The 22,093-nt window shown below is 47.4% G+C and overlaps 2 protein-coding genes across 21 annotated transcripts in view; one reads left to right on the top strand and one right to left on the bottom strand.

Moving 5' to 3' along the window:
- HORMAD2 (HORMA domain containing 2) overlaps nucleotides 1-22,093 on the bottom strand; it is a 236,046-nt gene that overhangs the window by 78,005 nt on the left and 135,948 nt on the right. The gene's annotated exons all lie outside the window — the stretch shown is intronic.
- Nucleotides 94-10,559, top strand: LOC309521137 (leukemia inhibitory factor-like). Its single transcript, XM_082203510.1, has 4 exons — nucleotides 94-269; nucleotides 719-849; nucleotides 8,735-8,913; nucleotides 10,056-10,559. Exons 2-4 carry the CDS (start codon nucleotides 819-821, stop codon nucleotides 10,470-10,472), a joined length of 627 nt encoding a protein of 208 aa, XP_082059636.1. The 5' UTR covers nucleotides 94-269; nucleotides 719-818; the 3' UTR covers nucleotides 10,473-10,559.

The raw sequence follows: 22,093 nt of genomic DNA on the forward strand, positions 1-22,093 counted from the left end.
AAGAGAAATAAAAGCGCTGGTTCTAGGATTGGATGTTTTTACACAAATCCATTGATGTTCCAAAGTGCCCACCAGGGGGCGATAAAGCTCTCTCTCTCTCTCTCTCTCTCTCTCTCTCTCTCTCACACACACACACACACACACACACACAACCAGACTTTTCATGTACTTTCTTGGTTTTTGATTTCCTCCACAGAAATTCCTCCACCGGCTTCCGTTTCTTCTTCTTGTTTTGCCCCGATAATTACCAAATGAGGCCATGCGTGGGTGTGCTTCTACCTTTGTACAACCCGGCCTCTCGGAAACGCTGAAGAAAGTGCCTTTCCCAGGGGAAATCATTGGGCTACAAAAGTGAAAGTTGCACTCCCCTCTGTGGCGAGGGGTGGGGTGAGAACAGAAGATGGAGGGGGGGGGAGCCTATGATGTCAAACCTTTGGTCTGACAGCTCTTTTCCTTGCGATGACTCGTGACATGATTCTATCGATGTAGGCAGGGGAAAACAGGAGCCGATTTTTCTTCAAATGGTTGTTGTTTTATCTGCCCACTTAATTTCGTATCAAACAATTCCAAAGTGAGCCACACTCGGGTGTGGAGTGGGGGGGCTGATGGGGAGGAACCAGAAAAACCACAAATGTAATGACCTCAACATTTTCATTCTTCGGAAGAGCTCAGTATTTCCACTCTCAATGAAATCTCCCTCCCCTTTCTTACAACACAGGCTCACAAGTATATATAAACCGGTGGCATCCCCAAGTATTAAGCACCACTCTCTGAATGAACACTCCTGCCAACGGCCAATTCTCTTACGTCATTCCAGGATGCAACTTACAATGAAAGCCATCATTTCAGGTAACCCACCTTTCTCCAGTTCAGATTACTTTTTCTTTGTTGTCTTTTTCCCCCCTTTCCCTTTCCCTTTCCAAAGTTCACTGAGGACCGCTGTCAGCGCCTTCTGCCCTCTGCAGTCCAAAGTGTGACCGCGGTTGAACTTTCAACTCTATCCCTCTAGTTACTCCAAAGACCTCTGAGCATTTTGGGGCAGCGTGAGAAAAAGATGGTTTCCCTTTTTTTCTTTTTTGGCAGACTTCTGCTAAACTTCTTGGCAACTTCTGAAAGATTCCCCCCCATATTTCTGGCTGTTGGGAGAAACACTTCACTTATCGAATTAGACATTTTAATCCCCCTCCCCTCCCAAAAGGAAGTTTGGAAAGAAGGGAAATGTTATCCGGCGGTTGAAGCAGCTCAGATTGTATTCAGCCCATCATAAAAAAGGTAAAGGGACCCCTGACCATTAGGTCCAGTCGTGACCGACTCTGGGGTTGTGGTGCTCATCTCGCTTTATTGGCTGAGGGAGCCGGCGTACAGCTTCCGGGTCATGTGGCCAGCATGACTAAGCCGCTTCTGGCGAACCAGAGCAGTACATGGAAACACCGTTTACCTTCCCGCCAGAGCGGTACCTATTTATCTACTTGCACTTTGACGTGCTTTTGAACTGCTAGGTTGGCAGGAGAAGCGACCAAACAACGGGAGCTCACCCCGTCACAGGGATTCAAACCGCCGACCTTCTGATAGGCAAGTCCTAGGCTCTGTGGTTTAACCCACAGCGCCACCCGCGTCCCACCAGCCCATCATAGGGAGCAATCAAACCTAGAATGAAGGTATGCTAACCTCTCAAGGTTTTGGGCCTCTCTAAGGAATTATTCTGTTCTTCCAGTTTGGGATTCTTAGATTGGGTCTCCTTTCCTGTTTCATAGGCTCCCCACCCCACCCCACTAGTCAGGCTTACCTAAATCAAGTGTTACAGAGCATATCTTTCTTCACTGGATCTTCCTGAACTGTTTGGCAGTTAGAATAAGCAAGATAAGCTTTCCAAGAGCTCAGCTGCCAAGAGGTGGACAGCTTATTGTTAGAGCTCCTGAGCTGTTAATTAATGCAAACCCAGAAAAGTTTAAACAACCACCACCCCAAAACCTCAGCATCCTCTGACACCTTTAAAAGGACAGTTAGAATGGTAGAATTGTAGAGTCGGAAGGGACCCTCAGGGTCATCTAGTCCAACCCTCTGCAAAGCTAGAATCAAGATAAGCTTTGCAAGAGCTCATGTGTTAGAGGGATGAATATCTTCTTGCTAGAACTCTTCAGCTGGTGAATTAATGGGTAATAATGCAACCTGTATAAGCTTTTTAATAATAATAATAATAATAATAATAATAATAATAATAATAATACCCCAAAACCTCAGGGTTGTCCAACACCTTCAAAAGAAAACATACCCATTTATTATAGTGTGTACATTCTAAGGCTGTGCCATCAGAATTCACCAGCACAAGATATTTTAATGGTCACTAGTCGGGATAAGAGATAAATTCAGTTTGCTTCGCATTTTAATTTGGATCTACCTATTGTGCACTTCCTGGAACTGTATACAAACTGAAATGTAGCCATGCTTCAAAATTTCACACTTTCTCCAATTTTGCAATGCAAAACTCAGTACAGAGTGGCTGAGGTAACCCAGTCAGATGGGCGGCATAAAAATATTATGATTATGATTATGATTGTGATTATGATTATTTGTAGTATACAAAATGTGCTTTGTAAGGCAAAATTGGATACAAAAAATGGGCGTATTGGGCAAAATTTAATACAAAAAGATGTGTATAATGTGTGTGGGGGAGGAACATGCATTGTTTAAACTTTAAAAGTTCAGAAAATGATGTGGAAATGTAGCAAACTGAATTTAAGATTGAAAAAAATGAGAGAAAAAGAAAAATGGATGGATTTGCCCATCTGTAGACACTAGCTACAAGATGGTTTTTAGAAAGGGCTAGACAATTTCTGGCTGCTTTATCCATGACTGGCGAATGGAACCAAACCTCTGACTAATAATACCTGCCTGGAAAAAGGGCAACAGGAGAAGCCGATGGGCTCCTGGAGGCATCCATGTGGAAGTAGATGGTTTTTGGAATGTTGGACCTGAATGCTACCCAGCAACAAATCACCTCTTCCGTCTTTGGAAATGTAATAGCTTTCACTTGAGGAGTAGCTTCTGCCTGTCATTGCAAAGAGATATTAGTGTGCATAGGCGCCGTCTCCATGGGGCTTGAGGGGGCCCGAGCCCCCTCAAAAATTCGTTGGGGGGGCGGAGCCCCCCCAATAATCTCAGGCGCCCCTCCAGCAGAGCGCCATCGCCGCCGCTCCCCCAGCCCAAAATGCACAGGGTCGGGCTGCATGCCTCCTGCCCTCCCTCCCGAGCAAAAGCTCCACCCAATTTCCTTCGGAGCTGTTTAATAGGCACAGCACGCTCTCCCCTATTCACTCACGAGGAGGCGGCGCCACTTTATTTGCATATTCATGAGCTTATTTATTATTCATGAGCTCTCCCGGGGCCCCCCCCCCAATATTTTTTATAAGTCCGCGTCCCTGTTAGTGTGATCTCCTTGGACAGCCAGCCTGACTCTTGAGGAACAGAGCTGAATGCTTAGCACGGAATCAAACGCAGATCTTAGGGGAGATGCTATCACCAACAGCTCCTTGAGTCAGGACTGCCTAAGTCATGTGCTGCTATTTCCCTTATCGAACAACCTCCATGGCAGCAGCAGTGGTTTTCCGAAACCGCTTCCTCTTCCTGGAGCAAGACTCTCCTCCTCCTCCTCAACATCCCATCAGCTGACGGGTGCACCAGCCAAAGGATTTCACTTTGAGTTTGAAGGATGGGCGGGCATGGCTTGGGAAAATAGGGCTCAGATTGAGACCTTTGGTGGGAAGAGTTTGGCCCACAAACAAGAGGATTCCCCATTTCTGGTGCCCACATCTCTGGAGTTTGGTGGCCCCCCTTAGACCTTGCTCAGCCCATGCACCATATTGTCTTTGTCTAGACATCATGCCCAGCCTTGGCACATACCCACTGGTACTAAACCTCCTCTCCCTGCCACCTTGAGTGGGTCCCGTTGGCTAGCAGCAGCCTCTGCAATTCTCTTTGGAGAAATCTTCTGCCCTCTCTTGCCCAGTTCCCCCTGCTTTCTCTCTCCTCTGGTGAAAATAGGGGTGCCAGTGTCCAAGCTTATGAGCCCCACACCTTTTAGGGTAAGGTTACCAGATTTTTTTCAATGAATCCGGGGACACTTTTCAATTTCAATAGGAATTATAGGATTTTGTCAGAGGACTGATTTGTAAATCCAGGGACTGTCGCCGGGAAACGGGGACGTCTGGTAACCTTATTTTAGGGGCCTCTTGATCAAAAATAATATTGATTTGACCTTGAGAGCAAATTGCAACCAATCTTCCTTAGTTCAAAATTATCCCACTAGAGCTCACCCACGAAGCTCTCTCCTCCCCACCCTGAGATTTTGATTGCCCAGGGGCCTCCACAGGGTTGAATCCGGCACTGAGGGACGTCCTTCCATACCCTCCAATATTTCTCTGGTGAAAATAGGGCTGTCCTATGGAAAATTGGGACATTCCAAGGAACTGGGGCGGCTTCTGTAAATCCGAGGCTGTCTCTGGAAAGTAGGGACACATGGAAGGTCTGCTTGCAAATGTGCTTCATCCTCTGTCTTGCTCTCCTCCACACATTTGGCCAACTTCCCCCTGCCTTATACCCAGACGCTTTGCCGCTTCTCCCCACCACTGAGTTAACCCCGTACTGTCCTCCTTGGCCCCACGAGGCTGAACCCACTAAGCTCCCCCCCCCCCGCTCTTTCAATTGAGGTTTCTGCAAGTCGCTGGTCACTCCCAGACCATAGTTATTTAAGGAGTATATGGGATGGCATGTAGTATGTCTTGGTCATTAAACAGGTCCAGGATAGGGAACCTGTGTCTCTCGAGATGTTGTTGCGCTACAGCTTAGGGTTGTCATACAGTCGTACCTGGGAAGTCGAACGGAATCTGTTCCAGAAGTCCGTTCGACTTCCAAAACATTTGGAAACCAAGGCGTGGTTTCCAATGGCTGCAGGAGCTTCCTGCACTCAATCAGAAGCTGCATCGGATGTTTGGCTTCCAAAAAACGGTTGCAAACTGGAACACTCACTTCCAGGTTTGTGGCGTTTGGGAGCCAAAACGTTCAAGTCGCAAGGCATTTGACTTCCGAGGTATGACTGTATTTCAAAAAGTAAAAACCAGGACGCCCTGAACTTTTTTTTAGGAAGGCCCCAAAGTTGTTGAGGTGTTTTGTTTTGTTTTACAAAAATGCAAAACAACAACAACCCTGCGATTTTTTGGTTGACTTGCCAAAGATCCAGGATAAGGTGCTGCCTTTAGAAAATCCCCCCTGGATGTCAATGCCACCTTTGAAATCCCAGTAATGGGAAATTCGGACATACGGCAGCCCTACTGCATCTTAGCCGTGTGACTGATGGGAGCGGGAGTCTGACAACATCCAGGGCCTCCGAGGTTTCTTAAACACCCCTGTGAGAAACCCTGGAGAGCTTCTGCCTGTCAGCATAGACAGCACTGAGCTAGACCAACCAATGGTCTGGCTCCATATAAAGCAGCTTCCTGTGTTCCTCAAGGGAAGGGGCGTAGCTCCTGCTTTGCATGCAGAATGACCTCACATTCAATCTCCAGGAAGGGGTAATAGAGGGGTTCCCTGCCTGAAATCCTGCCAGTCGTAAAATCATGGAATCTTAGAGTTGGAAGATACCCTCAAGGGTATGGTTACCAGATTTTTTTCAATGAATCCGGGGACACTTTTTTTTTATTAAGCTGAGAAGCAACAGGGAGTCAGTAGTGGGGATGGTCAGGCAACAGACCCTGGGCCCAAGCACACATGCATATTGTATAAAAGTCCTTCTTTTGCACCCTGTGAAACATAAATGAGCAGAGTTTTTTAAAAAACTGGGCAATGGCGCGCCTCACACCCATGACTCCCGAGCCTTCCCCGATCTCCTTCCCCTTTCCCCCTTTGTTTTGACAGATCAGGGGAGGCTCGGGAGTCATGGGCGGGCATCCGTTGCCCAAGAGGGGCCAGCCTGGTGGTGCAGTTGGCTCTGGCTGGCTTCAGGAGATGCTTGCTGCCATGGCACAGGAAAAATGGCGGGCACCACAGCAGTGAGCAGCGCTAAAAGGTTGGCTCCGGGCTGCTGAGGCTGCTGCTGCCACATTTCCCGGGGACAGATTTGCAAGTCCAGGGACTGTCCCCGGGAACCGGGGAAGTCTGGCAACCCTACCCAAGGGTCATCTCATCCAGCCCCCTGCAATGCAGGCATCTCAGCTAAAGCATCCCTGACAGACGGCCATCCAACCTCTGCTTAAAAACTCCAAATGAAGGAGAGTCCACAACCTCTTGAGGGAGTCTGTTCCATTATTGAACAGCTCTTGCCGTCAGAAAGTCCTTCCTGGTATTCCATCGGAATCTCCTTTCTTGTAACTTGAAGCTGTTGGTTTGAGTCCTATCCTCCAGAGCAGGGAAAATAAGCTTGCTGCATCTTCCACGTGACAGTTCTTAAGATATTTGAAGATGGCTATCATATCTCCTCTCTGTCGCCTCTTTTCCACACTGACCATGCCAAGCTCCTTCAACCATTCCTCATCAGGCTTGACTGCCAAACCCTTGAAAATACAGTGGCACCTCGGGTTACAGATGCTTCAGGTTACAGATGCTTCAGGTTACAGACTCTGCTAACCCAGAAATAGTACCTCGGGTTAAGAACTTTGCTTCAGGATGAGAACAGAAATCATGGTGTGGTGGCAGCGGGAGGCCCCATTAGCTAAAGTGGTGCTTCAGGTTAAGAACAGTTTCAGGTTAAGAACAGACCTCCAGAAATAATTAAGTACAGAGGTACCACTGTACTGAGTTGGATGGAGCAATGGGGAAAGACTATAGTGAAGGGGGTAGAGCAACTATTTCACATGCAGACGGTCCTAATGTTCAGTTCCTGGCATCTCCCTTGCCTGAGACCTAGGAAGCTGCTGCCAGTCAGTGCAGACAATATTAAACTGGTTAGTATAAGGTAGTTTCCTATGCCCTGCTTTGTGGGGGGGAAACACCTTTTTGTGGGACACCTGCCTAGCGCACAGTCCTCCTCCAACTGTCTAAAAGAGAAATAACTGTGAAATGAAGGAAGAGGTTTTCCCAAATTGCTGCTTTGATGCTGAGCTGGAGATGTTCCCGGTAGGAACCGCTTTGCATATTTGACATTGTTTGGCCTGCGGTTATGAAATCTGGGAAGGTTGCCACCCGTCACTCAGAACTGAGGGGAATTCTGGTGACGTAGGCTGGGCAAAGCTGCACGAATCAAACAATAGCACATGGGAGCTGTGGGTGGCCGGCGAGGGATGTACAGATCCAGCTATAGTAGCCTGGAAGAGGAGGAGCAGAGAGTAAAGAAAACCAGGGGAGAGTAAGGAGAGGGCATTTGCAATTCACTCTCAGGACTGGTGGTGTTTGGGGAGGGGAAAACCCAGAGGGATGATTAAGACCATCAGGTGAGGCCACCAATGGCCCATCTATTTCACATCTATATTTTTCATTTACTGGTATATATTTATTTTGATCAATTACAAGTAGAGAAGGTAGGAAGCAAAACAGAGCACGTAAAACCCAATAGGATACATTAAGCACACTATTAAATGTAGAATTAAAAACAACATAAAATATTAAGACCATCAGGTGAGGCTACCAATGGCCCATCTATTTCACATCTATATTTTCCATTTATATATTTATTTCGATCAATAACCAGTATGGAAGGTAGGAAGCAAAACAGAGCACGTAAAACACAATAGGATACATTAAGAACACTATTAATCTAGAATTAAAAACAACGTAAAATGTTTTTTTAAAAAAAACACACAAAACAGTGAGAAATATAAAAGAATTATATCAAAGCAGTAAGAAAACAATGTTTTAAAATTAACCCTGTTCTCGCAGTGGAGGCAGAGGATAGCCACTGTGACCAGCAGCCATTGAGAACAGTTGTCCTCACATGAATTTGTCCAGTCCTCTTTCAAAGGTATAATAATAATAATAATAATAATAATAATAATAATAATAATAATAATGACATCCAAGTTGGTGACCATCACTGCAGCAGTGAGTTCCACAGTTTAACACTGCGCTTCCTGAAGAAGTCCTTTCTTTTAGCTGCATTCATGAAAATAATGTGCAAAGATGCATTATGGCCGGGGGAATTCCTTGCAAAATAAGTGAATAACTAAAAGTAAAGGTAAAGGGACCCCTGACCATTAGGTCCAGTAGTGGCCGACTCTGGGGTTGCGGCGCTCATCTCACATTATTGGCCGAGGGAGCCAGCATGGGTCATGTGGCCAGCATGACTAAGCCGCTTCTGGCGAACCAGAGCAGCGCATGGAAATGCCGTTTCCCTTCCCGCCGGAGTGGTACCTATTTATCTACTTGCACTTTGACGTGCTTTTGAACTGCTAGGTTGGCAGGAGCAGGGACCAAGCAACGGGAGCTCACCCCGTCACGGGGATTCAAACCGCTGACCTTCTGATCAGCAAGTCCTAGGGTCTGTGGTTTAACCCACAGCACCACCCGTGTCCCTTAAGTGAATAACTACATATGTGCATTAGGCAAAGTTGGCTCTGTCGCACAGTTAGCCCTGGGTAGCGTTTGGCATTTGAAATGCATCAGAACACAAGCCTCAGTGGCATATAAGCACCCAGAGCCTCCTGCTTCTCTTTCTTTACTTGCTGTATGTTTGGTTATGGGGCACATTGTTTCCCTACTGGACAGCAAACCCTGACACATCCTTTCCTCCTCCTCCTCTTCCGCACAGGAGTTGTTCCTTTGCTGCTAGCCATGCACTGCCGACTGGTGCCCGGAAAACCCCTCCTGAGGAACAGGCGGAACCTCATGTGCGACAACATCAGCCCTTGCGGAGAAACAGTCTTCAATCAAATTAAGTGCCAAGTGACACGTCTCAATTTGTCGGCCCCGGGTCTCTTCGATGCCTATGTAAGTTTTGGGTATAGAGGGGAGGCTGGGAACTTCAGGCACAGGAATGTGGCCCTCCAGGGCAGTCTAGCTGGCCCTCAGGACTCTCCCCAGGCCACACCTGATTTGCACCCTCCTTGAGTGTTTTTGCCTGGCCGGGATATGTCCCTGAATTCTGATGGTGCTCCTTACTCTCCTGGATAGAGGATGGAGAGAGAGTGTATGTGTAGAAACTAGTCTGTTGTACAAATTTGCATTCGTTGCTCCACCAACATTTGCTTCTGGTCCTGTCCACCAATGGCACAGGCCTTCCAGAAGGTTATTTGTAAGGGAATGTGGTCCTTCAACAAAAAAGGTGCATCTATTAAAGTTTGCATCCAAATGAGTATCTTAGTAAAAACAATATACAAAAATGCATTATGTCAGGGGAAATTGATTTTTAAAAATGCATACACAAGGGGCAATTGCATGAAAAAATATACGTGCTAGGAGAGAGTCATCCTAAATTGCTGATGAATTTTTACGAGGATCTTAAAAAGTAAAATAAAATCAACAGATACGGAAATGTGCCAAACTGAACCTAAGATGGGAAGGAGAAAATGAAATCAGCAGATTAATCCACTCCCAGAAACGTGCTTCTTAATTTGGTTTCAGGTGGGATCAGTGGCGTAGCGTGGGTTGTCAGCACCCGGGGCAAGGCAAGTAATTTGCGCCCCCTAACCCGTGGATTAGCGCCCCCTAACCCTAACCCCCAGATGTTGCGCCCAGTGCGGCCGCCCCCCCCTGCACCCCCCACGCTACGCCACTGGGTGGGATTTAACCAAGGCGCTTTACACACATTGGTTCCTGCTCTCAAATCTTGATTGTTACTGCCAATGGCCTGCATTAAAGAAACATTATGAAAGATAAAAGCACATTATCCAGATCATAGCATCATAGAATTGTAGAGTCGGAAGGGACCACGAGGGTCATCTAGTTCAACCCCCTGCGATGCAGAAACGTAGGACTTGAACCCACAACCCGAGATTAAGTGTCTCATGCTCCCCTGACTATTTTTGGCCAGATGTGTATAACAAGGGTATTTTTTTTAAAAGCAAGCAGCATAAAGTAAAATGGGTATCAATGCCAGCTCTTAATTTGGTTCCTCCTTCTATCCTGAGCAGCTGGAGAGCCAAGGCTCCCCCTTCAACAGAGCGGAGGTGAAATCGCTTTGCGTCTCCAAAGACACTTTCCCCTCCTTCGACAACCGGACCAGGAAAGAGATGCTGATCTCGCTGTACAAGATCTTCACCTTTTTCAACGCCTCCCTGGGCAACATCACCAGAGACCAGGAGAACAACGACAGGAAGGACCTGCTGGAACGGCTCAGCAACACCACCGCCAAGACGCGAGGCCTCCTAGCCAACCTCACCTGCCTGTTGTGCTCCGAGTACAAAGTCACTGACGTGAAGGTTACCTACGGCTCGGAGGAAACGGGCGCGTTTGAGAAGAAGAAGCAGGGCTGCTGGGCCCTCAGGATGTACGCAGAGACCATCCCGCTCATCGCTCAGGCCTTGGGGAAATGCCACAGGCAGAGATGAGCTTTCGCGTGAGACCATGCTAAGAACTCTTTGTCTGCAGCGTCAACCCAACGTGTTTTGGGTTGTATCCATAGCCCTGGGGATGACATCATACAGTCATTCCTCCCCATGGGTCTTTTTCCTTTCCGGATCAGGAAAGCTGGGGGGGGGGGGCTGCAGAGAAATGTTTACTGGGGGGAGGGTGGGGCCGAGCACACCCACCAACCTCAGCTACCTCACCGTGATATGATAAGCTTTTGCACACCTGTTCGCAGTTACTTAGTTTTACAGTCTTCACTACTCACAGTCAGGATGGTCAAAGGGGTTTAAAACGGTGCTCAGTCCTGAGCCTGTATGTGGAGCAGGGAAGCTCCTGCTATCCTGAGCGATTCAGGCTGCACTCCTAACCTTACTTACCTGGGAGTAAGCCCTGTTAAATCCAGTAGGACATGCTTCTGAACAAACCAGGTTAGGATTGCAGCCCATCTCACTAAGTGGCCGTAGCTAAGCCTCTCCCTGTCTGTCTGTCTGTCTGTCTGTCTGTCTGTCTGTCTGTCTCTGTCTCTGGGCTCATCTACACATAGCTTTGCTCTGCATTTCTAGGCACTGATCCATGCTTTAAAGTTCCCTGTCCAAGAACTTTTTCGTTGTTTTTGTCCCAGTGCTTTCTCAGAAACCCCCCCCCCATTTTTTCACCACTGAATTTTGCCTCTGAAACCTAAATTGCTCTTTGCCGCTGGATAGCTCAGTTGGTCAGAGCGTGGTGCTGATAACGTCAAGGTTGCAGGTTCGATCCCCGTACGGGGCAGCTGCACATTTCTGCATTGCAGGGGGTTGGACTAGACCTCAGGGTCCCTTCCAACTCTATGATTCTGTATGATTCCAATTCAGCGTTAAAGAGCAGGTTTTCCTGGGGGAACTGGCAGGGCAAAACAGCAGCAGCAACAACAACGCTTGTTGAAATTTTTCGAAGGGGAAAAGTTAGGTCCAGAGGTGCCAGCTTGTGAGGGCAATTTGGGGTGGGGGACGCAACATTGTGCGTGTGACATTGCCACATCCTGCCTCCCTTCCTAAGCCAGGCAGAAGATTCCCAGGCTTTGGGAAGTGTTAACGGAAAAATCTGAGGGCTCCCTTGGACAAAAACAAAGACACCAACCAGGATTACTTGGAGCAAAACAGCAGCCTGTAGGCTTGGCCTTTATTGAACTGTTGCAACAGGGTGCTCCCCTCACTTTCAGGAGAGAGGAAGGACCCAGAAAAATCGTGTGCGAGGCCTTATAAAGACTTTTGAAATTGCCACCCTGTAGATCAAGACCACCCCCAGAAACACTCTGGGGGTGGTCTTGATTTACAGGGTGGCAATTTCACCCCGGAAACAGTTAACAGAAGGAGGCGTCAGGGGAGCATTTAGGGGACTAGCCTAGTTCCCCTAGTCGACTGACCACTGGCTTGGACATGGACTGGAAAACCGCAGGCCTGTGCTAGAAACACAGGGCAAAACATAAGTGTGGGTGAGCCCTCTCGTCTTTCTCTCTGCCTTACCCGACACCATGCTGATTTGCAATACTGATCTACTTTACAGGGTTGTCCTTAGGATTATGGCAAGATGATGTAATACGCTTTGAACCCTCCGAAAAAGGGTTATTTTCTAACGCTCATAACTTAAGATTTCTTTTTTTACCATGTTCAGTCTCAGATGTTGACACTGGCCAGTTTCAATGTGATTTGGGGTTTCTCGCCGCCCAACTCTTTTCAGTGTTGAGCAAAGGGCAATTAGGATTAGCAGTAGTAGGTGTGCGTTTAAATATTGGCATATGCACAATGCACAATGCCTGGGCTTCCCTCCTCCCTTTTTAATAGGGGGGGGCAGATGGGAATATCGCCCGAATCGTAATTGTGCCAAGCTTTCTCAAAGGTTCCACAGCTTCCTGCGGGTGTTGGTATATTTATTTTAAGAAATAACCAGCAGCTCAAGATTAGGCATGATTCTACAGCTATAATATTTATTAGATGGTATTGTTATTTTTCTAATAACAGCTCTTCATAGTTGCAACTCCATGAGTATATCAATAGTTGTTAGAACAGGCGAAAATATAACATATGGAAAACCACAAATGCAGATGAGCAAGCAATTTTAAAAAGCATGTATGCATTTTTAAAACCACCCATTCCACAGTAGAGATTGAAAACGACGACACAGCAATTATAGGAAAATAGGAAGCTGCTTTATACAGAGTCAGGCTAATGGGTGCATCTAGTTTAGTGTTGTCTACACTGATTGGCAGCAGCTCTCCAGGACCTTAGTCTGGGACCTCCTGACCTCAGATGCCACTGAGCTATGGCCACTTCCCAAATTCATGGACACCAAGAGTCAAAATCCCAGAACCGAAACATCATAGTTTAAAACACTGCATGATACAGAGATAGAAATATCTTCTTGAAACTCTTTGGGAAATAAAAAAGGCACTTTGCCTCGTGTGATATTAAAGTTGGGGCTGGGGAGACTTTTCTGGCAAGAAGAGCCTTTGGTCCTGTTCCCAAAAAAAAAGAATGTGTCTGGGAAGGAATCCTCAAACTGACGAGTGAATGTTGACATTTCCCAGCAATGTACGGTGCAATAGAGTGGCGGTCTGGGACCCGATTTTTAAAATGCTTGAATTTGCTTTGCACTCAGCTGACCCATTTGGACAGTTCACTGCAGTCCGTGCCTTCTTCATGCCAGAGGTTGCACTCATGGGACCAGAGGTGGCCCACCTCTCTCTCTCCCCCTCCTCATGATATGAGGAAATAACCTACCTATGCTTAGCCATCAAACTCCAATTATGACCTACCTCCTTGGAGGGATGGTGTGAGGATATTTAATGTTTAGTGATTTGTTTTTGTTGTATAAATATAATTTAATAATAATAATAATAATAATAATAATAATAATAATAATAATAGAGTATATTTATTTGATCTTTGGCAATAGGGTAGCCAATGTGCCTTCCACTGAAAGGAAGTCCAGGCAAAAATTCTGACAGCACTCGCCACTCCCTTCTATGCAGTTCTACTAAGGGAGAGGCTACTCTCCCGCCATTTTAACCCACACGCACTGCCGGCCCACCCATGAGGCGGGGTGAAGCACCCGCCTCAGTCGGCAGAAGCGCAAGAGGCGGCACGCCACCTGCCCCACCGCTGCTGAAATGCCTCCCTCTCGCCGGCGAGAGGGATGTGTTCCGGTGTGCGCCACTGACGCTTGTCTCTCTCCCCCCCACCCCACCCCCCGGGTGGGCTAAGACAAGCAGTAATGCTCTGAAGAGCGCAGGATTTTATATGACTTGTTTTATATGACTTTAGAAAGAACGTGTCTCGAATGAATAATATATTGTGCAATATTTAAATATTTAATTTTTTATACTATTTTTTTTTTTTGTATGGAAAGAATGCCTTTCATAAAATAAACATTTCCAAAAAGAAGTTCTGTGGAACCCTGTCGTTGCTGATTTGTTTCTGATCTGCCTGGCTTTTAGAAGAGTTTGGATTCGATATCGCGCTTTATCACTACCCGAAGGAGTCTCAAAGCGGCTAACATTCTCCTTTCCCTTCCTCCCCCACAACAAACACTCTGTGAGCTGAGTGGGGCTGAGAGACTTCAGAGAAGTGTGACTAGCCCAAGGTCACCCAGCAGCTGCATGTGGAGGAGAGGAGACACGAACCTGGTTCACCAGATTACGAGTCCACTGCTCTTAACCACTACACCACACTGGCTTACCTATTTCCGAACGCATGTCGACCATAAGAGCCCCATAGCTGGATCTGGCAAAAAAACAAACACCCATCCAGCCCAGCTTCCTGGAGCCACCTGATTGGCCATTGTGGAATACAGCTTCCCATATCCCTACAGTGGCCAGTCAGGTGGCTCCAGGAAGTTCACAGGCTGGGCACAAGGGCAACAGCCCTCTCTTACTGTTATTCATAAGAACATCAGAATCGCCCGGCACTTGCATCAGCCCAGTGACCCATCTAGTCCAGCATCCTGTTCTCGCAGTGGCCAACCAGATGCCCCAATGGGAAACCCAAAAGGAGGACCTGAGTCCAACAGCACTTGTGATTCCCAGCAGCTGGTGTTCAGAAGCTTACTGCCTCTGACTGAAAATACGTTTCGCAATTATTTTTAATTGTCATGGCCTCCATGAATACATCAGTGCAGTTAGCTAATTTTAAACTCTGGAGTCAGTGGCCCCTTCTTTAGCTGGTAATACTGCTTGCTTCGAGGGACGCGGGTGGCACTGTGGGCTAAACCACAGAGCCTAGGGCTTGCCGATCAGAAGGTTGGAGGTTTGAATCCCCGCGATGGGGTGAGCCCCTGTTGCTCGGTCCCTCCTCTTGCCAACCTAGGAGTTTGAAAGCACACCAGTGCAAGTAGATAAATAGGTACCGCTGTGGTGGGAAGGTAAACGACGTTTCCATGCGCTGCTCTGGTTCATCAGAAGCAGCTTGGTCATGCTGGCCACATGACCCGGAAGCTGTACGCCGGCTCCCTTAGCCAGTAAAGCAAGATGAGCGCCGCAACCCCAGAGTCGTCTGCGACTGGACGTAATGGTTGGGGTCCCTTTACCTTTACCTTTACAGCTTGCTTCAAAATGTAGTAAAATGGGTCTCTTTTGCTAGGTCCACCATCCTTGGACGTGGGTGGTGGGTGGAAAGCCCAGGAGAGGGCCTTCTCTGTGGCAGCCCCTAAGTTGTGGAATTGCCTCCCCACAGAGGTGTGCTTGGCATCAAATGGGGCCTCCCTCTGCATTATCACCAGGAGCTGCCCCTAGGTCTCAGGGCCCTGAAATCTCGGGATGCTCCCGACTTGGCAAACTTATGCAGGTGTGCATTTTCCAGAGAACCAGACTGTGAGGCAGCAATGAGCGAGAGGCAGTCTGGACCTTCACGTACTGAAAATCTCCCCAGCGCCAAAGGGAAGAGCCATATGATAATTTGCAAGCTTGAAAGGCTGGAGGGCAGGCAAAAGGATCAGATAAAAGCCGCAGCCAGCCCTGAGATTCCATCATTTAGCTAAGCTCAGACCACCTAGGTCTTCCAAAGGACAACGACCTCCTCCTCCTCCGGCTAATAAAACTGGGTTGTATCAGTGCACAAGAAGGCGATTGTGATTTTGCATGCCGAGTGATGAAATCCTCCCGCCAAAGGCTTGCGGGAGCCTTGCCAAACCTCCCCGGAGTGAGACAGAAAGCGGACAGAAAGCGGATGAGCTAAGATCCTGTTTGATCATCGCCCTTCGTCTCTGGGGAATGCAAAATCCCTTTTCTCTCTGGGAGGAACGACATGCCCCGTCAGGTTGCTTAGGCCTTTCCTGGGCTCCCCGAGGGGAAGAAATCACGAGGGGTGTCGAGGGATGACCTTTGGCTGTTGGTGATGCAAGGCGGCCGAGGCCGGCTTGTCCTTTTGGCAGCCCCCAGACAATGGCCGAGAAGGACAAATGCAGCATTGATGGCTCCTTTTAGACTTCCCTGCAGAGAAAAGGTCTCACTATGTGTCACTGACTGTCCTGCTGAGACGGCATCGGAGTTCTGCGTCACGCAGACCCACGGCAGCCAAACGCTTAATCCAGGCTCTCCCTTTTGGTTCTGAGGCACGGAGGCCCTGCCCTTTCAGGGCAAGGAGAATCAGAGGCCTGTTCCTCCTGCCTCCGCAGGGCACGGGATGGTGAAGCTGGAGGACAAATCTCTTCTTTCGGTTGCCCTTTTAAACGGAGTTTAAGAAAGAAAAGAAAGTCTGTGGACTCTGGGCTGTGTAGTTACACTCAGATGAGCAGCCTGGAATTCTTTGCTTGCTTAAAGCATCTGCTTGCTTCTTAGGTAACCATGAAGCCTCCTCTAGCGTAACCAAACGGAAAGAAAGTCAGGGGTTGAGCGTCTCGGACATTCAGAGCTTTTATTTAAATGGAAATATTGAAATACTTTATTGTCACTTGTACAACTTGTATACAGTGAGATTACATGAGCACCCCCCCAGCTCTCTTAGTCTTAATTCCCCTCGTTTACTGACGCACACCCACCAAACCCGCAAGTCAGTTGCCCAGTTGTTATCTTTTCATTCAGCAGCCTAACGGTCCATGGATAGAAGCTGTTCTTTACCCTGTTGGTGCGACTAGTCATGCTTCTATATCTTCTGCCCGAGGGCAGGAGATCAAGAAAGTGCCAGCCAGGGTGTGAATCATCCCTGAGAATTTTCCTCACTCTCCTGAGGCAACGTTCTTCCACTATTTCATCCAGTGGATTCATGGGACAGCCCATAATATCTTGTCGTGTATTCACCACCCTCTGTAGGCACTTCCTATCAGTTGATGTCAAACTAGTGTACCACACAGTGATGCAGTATGAAAGGACACTTTCTGTTGTGGACCGGTAGAAGGAGATCACCAGATGTTGATTGACATTGTTCTTCCGCAATACTCTGAGGAGATGGAGTCTCTGTTGGGCTTTCTTAACCACCTGGGTTGTATTGATTTTCCAAGTAAGGTCAGCACTGAGATAAACTCCTAGGAATTTGAAGGAAGAGACTCTCTCCACACAGCCCTCCCCGATATACAGCGGGGCTAGTTCTCCTCTCTTCCTCCGAAAGTCCAACACCATCTCCTTTGTCTTGCTGATATTAAGGAGCAAGTTGTTCCCTAGGCACCGTGTAGATACTTTGTGGACCTCCCCTCTATACACTGATTCGTCTCCACCTGTTATTAAACCCATTATGGTGGTGTCATCTGCAAACTTAATAATTGCAGTAGACAGTCAGATGGTACACAAATGTATGTATACAATGAATACAGGTAGGGACTTAGCACACATCCCTGTGGCATGCCAGTGCTGATTTTTAAGGAATTAGATGTTATTAGATGTTAGGGCAGAGATGAAGAAACTTTTTCAGCCTGATGGCCACATTACCTGATGTGGGGGTTGCATGCCAGTGATGGGAGGGACAGAGGGCAAAGGTTGCACAGCAGGTACCATTTTAGACATGCATGCACCAGAGCCACACGGACAGAAACACACCTCTCCATCCAGCCAAGCAGTCCATGGACTGCAAGTAGATTCAAGAAGAGAGTCCCATGGACTGCAAGAAGATCCAACGTATCCATTCTTAAGGAACCCAGCCCTGAGTGCTCACAGGAAGGACAGATTGTGAAGCTGAGGCTCCAATACTTTGGCCACCTCATGAGAAGAGAAGACTCCCTGGAAAAGACCCTGATGTTGGGAAGGGGGGGGGCACAAGGAGAAGGGGACGACAGAGGATGAGATGGTTGGAAAGTGTTCTCGAAGCTACAAACATGAGTCTGACCAAACTGCGGGAGGCAGTGGAAGACAGGAGTGCCTGGCGTGCTCTGTCCACGGGGTCACGAAGAGTCAAACATGACTAAATGACTAAACAACAACAACCATCCAGCCAAGCCAGATGCACTTCCACCATCCAAGGGCAGAAATTCTCAGAAGATGCAGACTGGTGCATAGCAACACAGGATGCTGCCTTACACAAAATCGGACCACTGGTCCATTCCAGCTCAGCGGCTGTCCAGGAGTTCAGGCAGGGATGTCTATCCCAGTCCTACCTGGAGATGCCACTGGGGATTTGAACCTGGGACCTTGTGCACACAGGGCAGATGCTCTACCGCTGAGCTACATCCCTTCCCCATGCTCATGTGCTTTCCAAGAACTGGGTTTCCGCAACCAAGGCAGAGTTCTCTATCTTCTTCTTTCCATCTGGCCATGCAAGTTCTTACTGCCTCACACCAGCATGCGCGGAGCAGCACAGCAAACCAAAAACGCCTTTCCCAGAATACTCAATCAGGCCAGAGGCATTGGTCAGGAGTTCACCAGGGTTTCAGTTCATGATTTTTGATTTTATTTTGTTGTTCATTGAAGGAAGCAAAAGTAGATATGGAATTTTCTGAACTTTTTGGAACAACTTTAATCTCAGACTTCCAAGGGTGGGGGAACTCAGGCCTAGAGGCCAAATGCGGCCCTCCGGGCCTGTTTATCAGGCCCTCAGGACTCCCAAGCCAGACCCTCACTGTCCGGCTCTGCATTTGCCTTGAGAGTGTTTGCTTGGCTGCGTTGGCTCCTGGAGCTGTGATAATAGTTCTTGGCAGTGGGGATGGTTGCTCCTTTAAGACTGGCGGGGTGGAAGGTAGGGAGGCCCACAGTAGATGGAACCAGAGCCCCTCACCCAGCACTTGCTGCCTGAAGCGCTCTTCTCATTATTGCCTAATGATAAGGCCGGCCCTACTATTAGAGTGCAAAACCCCAGCCCATCGCGCTTCAGGTGCATTGCAGAAATTTAGCCTGCAAGGACCTGCAGATGACGACTCAGTCAGGGAGCCCAACAGTAGGTGCAACCAGAGCCCAGGACAGGCAGAGCCAACAGACTCTAGTTTTGCCCCCATCCTCCTCCTTTAATGGAGCAGAGGGCTATTGAGGGCTACTAGCCACGATGCCTATGCTCTGCCTCCAGAGTTGCTTTTGAATACCAGTTGCTGGAAACCACGGGGGGGGGGGAGAGGGCTCGTGCTTAGGTCCTGCATGTGGGCTTTAGGGCATCTGGTTGGCCATTGTGAGAAGAGGACGCTGCACTAGATAGGCCATTGGTCTGACCCAGCAGGCTCTTCTTATGTTCTTAACACTGAGGCGAAGTAGGAGCAAGCTGATAACCCTTCTGGAATGGCAGGCAGGTGGGGATTGGCTAATGGCAGACAGAGGCTGGTAGGGCAGTGAACCACCTGCCCCAACACAGCAATGTCCACCGATAGGTGTGTTATACAGGTTATTGCTTTGCTGTTTTCGTTTTAACTATTTACTTGTGCTTTCCCCTTCCATTTTGTCCTGTGATCTGCCCTGAGATCTCGTGATGAAGACTAATTAAATTAATTAAATTAATTAAATTAATTAAATTAATTAAATTAAATTAATAAATAATAACATAGGAACCTCTGGTGGCTGCATGAACAGAATGTGGCACACTGTGCAACAGGCCGCTTTTTGCCTCTGGCCACAGCCACCACTGGGATGTGGCCCCTAGAAGGTTGTTCATGATGGAACGTGGCCCTCGGACTGAAAAACAGAGGCAAACATTTCACAGGTATGAATTTAAGGATGTCTCAAAATGGACATCTTGGACCACGTCAATTTCACAGGTTTCCGTTCATTAAGTCCCTGCCGTCCTGGTTCTGCACCCGTTTGAAATTTCCCCCCACCTATGCTGTAATATAAGGTCCCAGAGGCTAGAATCCGTGGGCTCCCACAACTGAGGCCCAACCAAGCTCTATGGCCAAGGTTCATGTGGGAATCTGTGAACCTTCACAATACATGATGGAATACATGATGGTTCCTCCACAGCTGTTACAACAGCGGCTGCGAGTGTCCCAATGCCATCCCCAGGGAGACCCTCTCTCGGGGAGTTTCCCTTTCTTTCTGGTTGCGTGCAAAAGTTCTGATCCGGGAGCAAAAGTCATCTGTCATACAGATGTGTCATGTGGGAGCCTAAACTGCCCCTGTGAGGGGAACGGGGTTGTCAAAACATTGCCACAGAACATCTTGTGTCCTCTGGTGACACCATTGTTGGACTGACACAAAGAGTGACTGAAACAGCAGATGTGAAAACTCAGCAAGAGAATGGCGGGAGTATAAAAAAGAAAGGCGAAGAATTTCACAGCTCCCAATGCAAAGACATATCGATCACATTGCACACAAGAACAGAAGAGCCTGTAGGGCCAGGTGAGTGGTCCATCTAATCCAGCATCCTGTTCCCACAGTGGCCAATCAGACGCCTGTAAGGAACCTGGAAGGAGGACCAGAACACAAGAGCCCTCTTCCCTCCTGATGTTTCCAGCAACTGGTATTCAGAAGCATTGCGGCCTCAAACTCTGAAAGCATTGCATAGCTAGGTTGGGTGGCAGCCATTGAGAACCCTCTCCCCAATGAATTGGCCTAATCCTGTTTTAGAGCCATCTGTGTTGGTGGCCATCAGTACCTCTTTTGGAAACGAGTTCCACGGCAGAGGGCCTTCTCAGCAGTGGTGCCCGCCCTGTGGAACGCCATCCCATTAGATGTCAAGGAAATAAACAACTGTCTGACTTTTAGAAGACATCTGAAGGCAGCCCTGTTTAGGGAAGTTTTTAATGTTTGATGTTTTATTGTATTTTTAATATTTTGTTGGAAGCCATCTAGAGTGGCTGGGGAAACCCAGCCAGATGGGCGGATTATAAATAATAAATTATTATTATTATTATTATTATTATTATTATTATTATTATTATTATTATTGTTGTTGTTGTTGTTGTTGTTGTTGTTGTTGTTGTTGTTGTTGTCATTTCTTACATCTTTTATCTACCAATATTCAATTTAGTTGGATGTTTTAGTGTTCTGAGAGAGGGAGAAAAGCTTTTCTCTATCCACTCCCTCCATGCCGTGAATAATTTGTAAAACTTATGTCAAATCACCTCTTACTCGCCTTTCCACTAAACTGAAAAGTCCTGGGCACTGCAACCTTCCTTTGTAAGGAAGTGGTTGTATCCCCTTGATCGTTTTAATACATAACCAATGCTCTTTTTTTTTGCACATAACGCCAAACCACGGTTTACTGAGCGATTCTGGATTTGGATGTAACAGGGAAGTCAAGCTCAATTGCATCTTCCTTTGTTTGGCTTTTCCACTCAGGTCAAATGAAGAGCAAAATGGGAGTGACCAGGCACCAGGCACCACGGCAAGCCCGTATCTACCATTTGCCTGCTCACTGCCAACCTTTGCATTTATAAAGAAACAGGTATTGCAAAAGCCTCATTAGTATACAATCGTCTTTCCTCAGAAGGAAACTTCTTTAGAATTGCTAAGCTCTCGGGGGCATGAGGAGTGTGGAACATTACGCTATTGGGGCTGAAAAACAGCAAGACCCGATGATAAGATTATGCGCTTGCATTGAGTTCAGTAACATAATCTGATCAAATCGTTGATCATGCTACACTGTTATCAGTTTCGGTTCTCTATGAATAGGAAATGTAGGCACTGTTGTGCATGAGATTTGCAGCACTGGAGAGCAGCCAGCATAAAAAAAGAACCTTCTCACAGTTGAAAATGCTACCTGGAAGACTTCTGTAATTTGGATCAGGAGAATTTTTCCATGTTTAATTAAGATCTCAGTGTGCTTAAGATGCAAATTTCTTTTTCTTGAGAAGCTCTTTTGTTCAGGGGGAACAAATCTGGAGAACAAGGAAGGGCCAGAAGTGAAGTAGGATGAATCCCTCCAATCTGGTTTCTCATTTTTCTAATCTTAAATTCAGCCCTCCACATTTCCACATCGGTTTTCAAATTCTTTTGAATAAAAGCCCTTATGAAAGCTCTCCGCCCACACTGAAGTGCATGTTTCTTCTAATAAGCATATGTTGACATGCAAGATGTTGCACAAATTTTTTCAAAGCAATGTTCCTGTACAGAAGGATTTTTGAACGTTGTTTTCATTAAAATATGGATTTGAGCACACATTGTTACCCTAGGGTGTGCATTTTTGTACACTTTGCTCAGCTGGAGAACTGCCTTGCAATATTCAGAGGAGGGAGACTTTCAAAGGGTCTCTGTATTTCAATTCCTGTACTGAATCGGAAAGTG

This window comes from Podarcis vaucheri, assembly GCF_965113315.1.
Source record: "Podarcis vaucheri genome assembly, chromosome: 16".
Lineage (NCBI taxonomy): Eukaryota > Metazoa > Chordata > Lepidosauria > Squamata > Lacertidae > Podarcis > Podarcis vaucheri.